We start from the raw sequence: 8,720 nt of genomic DNA, 5'->3' as shown, positions 1-8,720 counted from the left end.
CTCACTCTCTCACTCACTCACTCACTCACTCACTCACTCACTCACTCACTCACTCACTCACTCACACACACACATACACTCTCTCACACTCACACACACACACATACACTCTCTCCCACACACACACACACACACACACACACACACACACTCACACTCACACTCACGCACTCACACACACACAGACATACAGACACACACACACACATACTCACTCACTCTCACACACACACTCTCACACTGACACACACACTCACAGACACACACTCACTCTCACACACACACACTCACACTGACACACACACTCACTCACTCTCACACACACTCACGCTGACACACTCACAGACACACACTCACACTGACACAAACACACACACACACGTCTGCTGATGGGCTTCAGTCGTGGCGTCATGCATCTGTGGATTCACATGCCTCTCAGCTGCTAGTCTCCTGCTAAAAAAACTCGATACACACACACACACACACAAACAGCCTTCACAGAATCCAATAGAGATAGACCATATTGAACATTCACAGTATATTCGCAGTGATTTTACTGGTGTTACAAATTTTTGTTAATGCTTTTATTTGTACATTTAAATTTACTAAAAGCGTGTCTTTAAATTAGATTCACAATCTCGCAATGTCTCATGACTTGCAAGTATAAACAATTATAGTTAAGTTAATCATCGGTTAAGAAGTTTGATATTATTATTATTATTATTTATTTAATTTAACGTTTATTTTTAAATTTCAATATTTATTTAATTATAAAAAAATTACTTTATTTTTTTTATTTTATTTTATTTTATTTTTATTTTTTTGTTTTGTTTTGTTTTTTTTTTTCAAGTTTTTGAAAAGTCTCATGTTCACCAAGACTGGAGTAATTGATGGTTGCTCAAAATTCAGCTTTGCATCCCAGAGATAAATTACATTTTAAAATGTATTTAAATAGAAAACAGTTCTTTTAAATTGTAATAATATTTCTCAGAATTACAGTTTTGTTGTATTTTTGATCAAATAAACTAGGGATGCACAGAGACCATTTTTTTTCAGAACCGATACTGATACCGATACCGATCCGATACCAGTGCATTTTTTCTTTTTCTTTTTTTGTTTTCAATCAGTGTAGAATCTCTCTACCTCTGTGTGTTGACCTAATCATCACTCTTTGTGTGTTAAACACAATCTACTAAATATAGACAACTTCATTATAAAGAAAAATAACAAATGAAAAAATATATCATCATAATCTATGACAAAAATACTATTATAAACTTACTCTAGTTACTCTAGAAAAATTTCACACATACGGTGGTGGCTGATATTTATTACAGTTTGATTCTGTTCAGTTCATTTGTTTAATTGCAACTCAACACCTGATTATTTTGATGATCTCTGTAAATTTCTGTTCATATTGCTTCTGTTGTCTTGTTACTCTTATGTTGTTTTGATTTCTATTTGTTTGTACTTGAGTTGTCGGTGTAATTTTTGTTGCTAAGTGATGGTCGTCACGGTGTGTGTTGCAGGATTTTATTGGGCATCATCACAAAGAAGAATATTTTAGAACATCTGGAAGAGCTCAAGCAGCACGTGGAGCCCTTGGTGATTAGCCCCTCCCACTCTGCCTTCTGATTTAGACTCCGCCTCTTAGGAGTGACGCATGAAACTTGAGTGAAAAAAAAAAAAGCGTTCTGGATTATGGTTGCCCTAAAATACCAAAGTCACAATTTCAGCTAGTTAGAGATGCATAAAATGTACATGTTGTGTATGGATAAATTTATTGTCATTTCTACTCACTTCTATTCACTGATGTCTGCGAGAGTTTTTATACCACCTAACTCTGAAATTGATCTCATTTTGAAATTAAATGCAAAAACTTAATTGTGTGACAAAACTGAAATAGCAGTTATCTGGAAGTGGTGGAACTGTCCTGCATGTGGGGTCCAAACACTAAATAAGGTGCACCAATTTGTGACCAGTAACGTGTATTAAAGGAGTATTTCACCCAAGAATGAAAATTTGATGAAAATGTGCTCACCCTCAGGCCATCTAAGATGTTTGTTTCATCTGATCAGATTTGGAGAAATGTAGCATTGCATCACTTGCTCAGCAATGGATCCTCTGCAGTGAATGGGTGCCGTCAGAATGAGAGTCCAAACAGCTGATAAAAACATCACAATAATCCACAAGTAATCCACACCACTCCAGTCCATCAGTTAATGTCTTGTGAAGCAAAAAGCTGCATGTTTGTAGGAAATAAATGGTTTTAAATTTAAACCATTGCTTCTGGCTAAAATACAAGTCCATAATAAGGCTTCCTCCAGTGAAAAAGTCCATCTCCTGTTGTCCAATTACATCAAAATCCACCCACAGATTTGTTTAGAGCTGTTTTGGACTGTTTTCACTTGTAAGCAGTACTTGATCTGTGCATATTTCTCTCCTGATTCAAATGAGATGACTTTTTCACTGGAGAAAGCAAGATTACGGATAGAGGACTCGTATTTTAGCAACGACTTAAGTTAAAAACGCCTTGTTTCTTTCAAACACGCAGCTTTCCAATTCACAATACATAAACGGATGGACTGGAGTGGTGTGGATTATTGTGATGTTTTTATCAGCTGTTTGGACTCTCATTCTGACGGCACCCATTCACTGCAGAGCATCCAGTGATGAGCAAGTGACGCAATGCTACATTTCTCCAAATCTGTTACAATGAAGATACAAACTCATGTACATCTTGGAAATTTTCAGCTAGTATATGGTACTAGGTGAAATTAAACAGCATCTTGGACCCTGCTTCCAGGACTTCATTCCCCTGCAGACATCATGTTTCTTGTAAGATTTGCTTTCACTCAGATTGTTGCTCCTGTCCTCGGCCATCCCTGCAGGGTAGACTAGTCCATCACATTAGCCGTGGTGTCTTTGAAATGCACCTTTATGTAAGCCCTTCCCTTTCAGTTCTGCATTGTGCACGTGTACTCACAAAGCACATCTTCTGACGGCACCCATTCACTGCAGAGCATCCAGTGATGAGCAAGTGACGCAATGCTACATTTCTCCAAATCTGTTACAATGAAGATACAAACTCATGTACATCTTGGAAATTTTCAGCTAGTATATGGTACTAGGTGAAATTAAACAGCATCTTGGACCCTGCTTCCAGGACTTCATTCCCCTGCAGACATCATGTTTCTTGTAAGATTTGCTTTCACTCAGATTGTTGCTCCTGTCCTCGGCCATCCCTGCAGGGTAGACTAGTCCATCACATTAGCCGTGGTGTCTTTGAAATGCACCTTTATGTAAGCCCTTCCCTTTCAGTTCTGCATTGTGCACGTGTACTCACAAAGCACATCTAATACACATGCCGTGATGTCCTTCATCTGAATTTGATTTCTTTGTTTGTTTTCCTTTGTTTATTGCTAAATTCCTCTCGGGGGCACCTGGTCTGCGTCGGCTGGGCTACAGATCGATGACATCTGACCCCTCGCGCAGCTCCGCCCTTAAACGATTGGCGAGTAACAGTCGTGTGTAGCGGACTATTTTCTCATTCACCAACATATCTATTCATCTCTGTAGTCGTAGCAGTTGTTACTAGGATGCTGTGCTGTTACCATGACGATTTGGTGTGACTCTAGAATCCTAGCACTTCCTGTAGTGTGTAGTCAGCAGTTCCTGTCCCCTAAACCAACAGTCCTCACCTGTCTCGAGTCCCACACCCTGTCCTCTTTCAGTTGTCTGATGTTCGACCTTTTCACTTTCTTCCTGTCGCGAACGTCTTGCAGGCATTTCACGAACATTTCACAAAGGTTTGACAATCATTTCACGAGCGTTACATGCCTCTGGTTTGGATGGACTCTCACAATCCCAGCTCTCGTCAAAATTGTCACACCTTTTTTCTGTGATACAAACTGTCATCAAGCTTAAATCCCTTTTTCAAAAGCAAAATCAAGAGCATATATAAAGTTAAAAGTTTGTCGAACACTATCATTCAAAAGTTGATCAAGAGAAATTAGTGTTTTGGTACAGATATCGTATCTATTTAGAAAAAAGGAGTTGGGGTAAGTGTTACATAATGTTTATGCAAAGTATTGCATTACTTTTTTTAATTCACTATACAGGTGCATCTCAATAAATTAGAATGTCGTGGAAAAGTTCATTTATTTCAGTAATTCAACTCAAATTGTGAAACTCGTGTATTAAATAAATTCAATGCACACAGACTGAAGTAGTTTAAGTCTTTGGTTCTTTTAATTGTGATGATTTTGGCTCACATTTAACAAAAACCCACCAATTCACTATCTCAACAAATTAGAATACTTCATAAGACCAATAAAAAAAACATTTTTAGTGAATTGTTGGTTTGGCAATGAATGTTTGTGGCTTACCCTCCTTGTGAAGGGTGTCAATGATTGTCTTCTGGACAACTGTCAGATCAGCAGTCTTCCCCATGATTGTGTAGCCTAGTGAACCAAACTGAGAGACCATTTTGAAGGCTCAGGAAACCTTTGCAGGTGTTTTGAGTTGATTAGCTGATTGGCATGTCACCATATTCTAATTTGTTGAGATAGTGAATTGGTGGGTTTTTGTTAAATGTGAGCCAAAATCATCACAATTAAAAGAACCAAAGATTTAAACTACTTCAGTCTGTGTGCACTGAATTTATTTAATACACGAGTTTCACAATTTGAGTTGAATGACTGAAATGAACTTTTCCACGACATTCTAATTTATTGAGATGCACCTGTATATTGCTATATAAGTTATTTTTATACACTTACTCAAATAAGTAATATACAAAAGTAAGGTAAAAGTAACAATGTGGTGTAATAGCTTTTTTTTAAATGCTACACTTTCTTTTTTTTCGTTTTACAAATAATGTCACTCAATAATGTTACTTACTGTAATGGAGTAACGTATTGCACATGACATTTTATATGTTGAACACCTATATTTTTAAAGTTTGTCTAGAGAAATTAATGTTTGGGTACAGACGTTGTATCCATTTAGAAATCCAGTAATGCCTGAAGTATTGTATTACTAATTTGAATTCACACTATAATGCACACGTTACTTTTATACACCTAACTAATTAAAGTACAAAAGTAGGGGGAAGTTACAACGTGGTGTAACTAATTGCTTCTTTTAAAAAAGTTACACCTGCTGTAATGCAGTAATGTCTGTACATTGCATATTAAAGTCTATCTAGAAAATTTAGTAATTTAGAAAAACACTTGCATGTACATCATTATAACTAACATGTTACATAATCGCATTGTTGTAGAAGTAACATGCCACTAGTTATGCTAAGGGGCCGTTTACACAACAACGTTTTCAGCCAAAAATGGGAAACTTTTTATGCGTTTTGACTCTTCGTTTACACGACAATGGCGTTTTGGGTTCTGAAAACGCATATTTTTGAAAACGAGTTTCAAAGTGCACGTTTTTGAAAACGGCACCGTTATCATTTCCGTGTAAACACCCAAAACGGGAATCTTTGAAAACGCTGACGTCATACGCGTGCGTAGTACGTGTTAGGTATGTAGAAATGCGCAGTACATTTCGATTTTAAAGGCAAGCACGAACAAACATACACAACAATGGCGGAGCATATGGTACTGTTGTTGCTGCTCAAGAGTTTGCTAACGTTTCTTCAGCAAAGTGTGAATTTACTTCACCAATATTACAACCAACAGCGGAGATGCATCATATACAACATATAATCGTCACTTCCCTACAGATACTGTTTACTAACAAGGTGACAGCGCCAACTACTGGCCTGGCATACGTAATACAGCGTTTTGGGCCGTTTTCGCGGATATGTGTAAACACAAATCGTTTTGAAAATGTTGTCGTGTATACGTGAAACTTTTTAAAAACACAAGGGAAAAACTTTTCCGTTTTTGACTACACGGTTGTCGTGTAAACGTAGCCTAAGTTTTGCGTTACTCTTTTGAATTTACACTATAGTGCACAAGTTGCTTCTAAAGACGCACAAATAATTAACATGCAAAATTTGGGAAGGAGTTACAGCGTGGTGTAACTTCGTGTGCCTAATTGCTTTTTTAAAATAAAGTAATACTATTTTAGCAGTAATGCAACACCTACTGTAATGCAGTAATGTCTGTACATTGCGCATGACGCTTTGTTTTGAACACCTATATTTTGAAAGTTTATCCAGAAAAGATAGGGTTTAGTTACAGACACTTTATTCACTTAGAAAAATACTGTTACGTGTAAAACGTTACAAGTAACACATTACAAAATCACACTGTTTTAAAAGTAATATGCTGCTAGTTACATAAAGTATCACATTAGGTTTTGATTAACACTTTAATGGCCAAGTCACTTTCACATAAAGTAGGAGAAAATGTTTATTTATTAATTACTTTTTTTAATAAAGTAATGCTTTTGTAGGAGTAATGTAACAGCTACTGTAATGCAGGTACATTGTAAGACTCTTTGTCTTTGCTGCAAATGAGTAATCTGACTAGGCACTATTTTTGGGAGTGGAGAATTGTAACGCTCATTGTGCTTGAAATTGTGTCTATGCTGCAAATGAGTGATGCAACATGACAAAACTTTCAAAGAAGTAATGCAATAGTACTTTTTCAAGTAATGTTCCCCAACACTAAACAAATGAAATGCACAGATTCTATACATCCTTTAAATATGCTCTTGAATTTGTGTTGGCAAAACAACTTCACTTTCTCGTTCTCCAAGGCCAGAGTGTGTGGATGAGATGGAAGCGTTAACTCCCTCTGTTTCGCAAAACACTTGCTTCTCAGTGTGTAGGTGCTGTCGGCTCTTATGTTAACGTAGTGTTTCCTGCACTGAGTAACACGGCATAATCTTCCACACTCTCTGCCCTTCTTCAAACCAGAGACTGTCAGCTGTCTGTTGCCAAGGCTGAAGTATGGAGCCATTAAAATTGGAGCAAAGATTTGATTCCGAGTCGAAACGAGAATAGAGTTATACAAAATTGTTGGGACTTCCTTGCAAAACTTGGCAACAGAAGATGTCAGTACTCTGCAAACGTGTCAAAAATGCACTAGTAAATGTATCTACCTCTTTCTGTCTCTCTTTTTATAGGCGCCTCCTTGGTATTATTACAAAAAAAGATATCCTCCGTCATATGGCCCAGATGGCAAACCAAGACCCCGAGTCCATAATGTTCAATTAGCGTCCTCCCCTTCCCGCTATGAGGAAGATGAGAGTGAAGAGGAGGTCCGTTTACTGGACAACTCATCCCTCTGACCACATGCCCCTACGGTACCCTGAACCGCCCAAGTACAAAACAAAAAACACTACGCCAGATGGGACCCCATCCTCTGGATACTTGCACAAGACTCCAAAGCGAGTCTTTCGAGGAAGAGCCTGGCTGCTTGAAAATCGTAAGAATTTTGGGAGAAGCTCGAGTCTTGGACGTCCCAAGTGGATGAACTTTCTACAAACGCTAACACACTAAACTAACTCTCACACGCGCATGCAAAAACACCCAAGACACCTCGCGGGTCCTGCTTATTTGGCCTCTTAGCCTGAGAAAATGCATCCTGAAGAGGTAAAAGGTCAAGATGAACCGCTCCAAACGCGGGGAGGGACCTTCACCGCTGACTGCCGTGACCCTCACTGCCCCACCACGACCTAAAATGGACCCATAACATGGTTTACTTGTAGTGTGTGAGAGATACAAGAACGACGGAAAACAAGATCGTTTTTGAACGCACCCCAACATTCCAGTCAGGATCTGATGCCGTGAAGCCGAAGAAACGTTCAGTGTCCCGGTTCGTAATGGATACGTCACCCCGTGCAAGTGATTTTTGCGAGCGACCCGTAAGGATCAAGTATTCAGCATTGCGAGATGATCAAACATACAAGTGTGGGTTTTGTGCTACCTAGTGAAAGGATGTTGGGAGGAGAACAGAGTGAAAATCGTCTTCATTAATCGTCTTCAACCTCAACACTACGGCGGCCAGTCTGAACCACAGTGGGATTGTAGGTAACGAGCCAAACGAGTCTGTCTGACAGGTCTTTATGAAGTTTATGAAGTTCTGTGCTTTTCATTACTGGGAATGAAAAGCCAAGACGCTTTTCTTTTACAGCTGCTATATTGGCTATTATATTTAAATGTACTAAGCAACTCCTAATAGTTTGAAAATTTATTAATGTGACTTTATCAACTTTTTTTAACTTCGCAACCAAGCATTACTGTTCAAACTTGCCATTCTCTGTATGCTCACATTTCGTCCAACGTGATATAAGTGTCTACTGCTGTTCATCCTTGTCAGATGGCCCTGAAATCATACATTAAACATCTCCAATTGTTTATCCGCATCTGACGGCTAAAGGATAAATCCCACAAAGAAATGCCCAGGTCATATTTCATCCCAAAATAAAATATGTATTTGGTGTAATAAAAATGAAGCCCATTTTCAGACCATCATTACTTGCATTTTTCATTACAGTGAAGCATATTTTACCCCCAACTTCTTATTTAAGAAAATATTGTTCCCAGTACTGAACCATATATGCCAAATTGTCATGAAAACCAAGTGAAAATGCATAAAAAATATTGGTCCAAAAAGCAAGCTTCATTATGCTAAATATTTTTTCCTTTTAAAGGGTTAGTTCACTCAAAAATGAAAATTCTGTCATTAATTACTCACCCTCATGTCGTTTCAAACCCGTAAGACCTTCGTTCATCTTCGGAACACAAATTA

At 38.1% G+C, this 8,720-nt stretch overlaps 1 protein-coding gene across 1 annotated transcript in view; it reads left to right on the top strand.

The window, feature by feature from the left end:
- The window catches only part of LOC107692822 (H(+)/Cl(-) exchange transporter 3-like), a 52,332-nt gene extending 43,670 nt beyond the window's left edge, over window positions 1-8,662 (top strand). Inside the window, exons 15-16 of the mRNA XM_016492028.1 lie at window positions 1,530-1,605; window positions 7,093-8,662. Of these exons, the coding sequence (XP_016347514.1) occupies window positions 1,530-1,605; window positions 7,093-7,257 (241 nt within the window). The 3' untranslated portion in view covers window positions 7,258-8,662. The remainder of the gene's footprint in view (window positions 1-1,529; window positions 1,606-7,092) is intronic.
- The last annotated feature ends 58 nt before the right edge of the window (window positions 8,663-8,720 follow it).

This window comes from Sinocyclocheilus anshuiensis, unplaced genomic scaffold, assembly GCF_001515605.1.
Source record: "Sinocyclocheilus anshuiensis isolate Anshui unplaced genomic scaffold, SAMN03320099.WGS_v1.1 scaffold674, whole genome shotgun sequence".
NCBI classification, from domain to species: Eukaryota; Metazoa; Chordata; class Actinopteri; order Cypriniformes; family Cyprinidae; genus Sinocyclocheilus; species Sinocyclocheilus anshuiensis.
The sequence above is the reverse complement of the archived record's forward strand: the minus strand, read 5'-3'. Positions and strand labels throughout refer to the sequence as shown.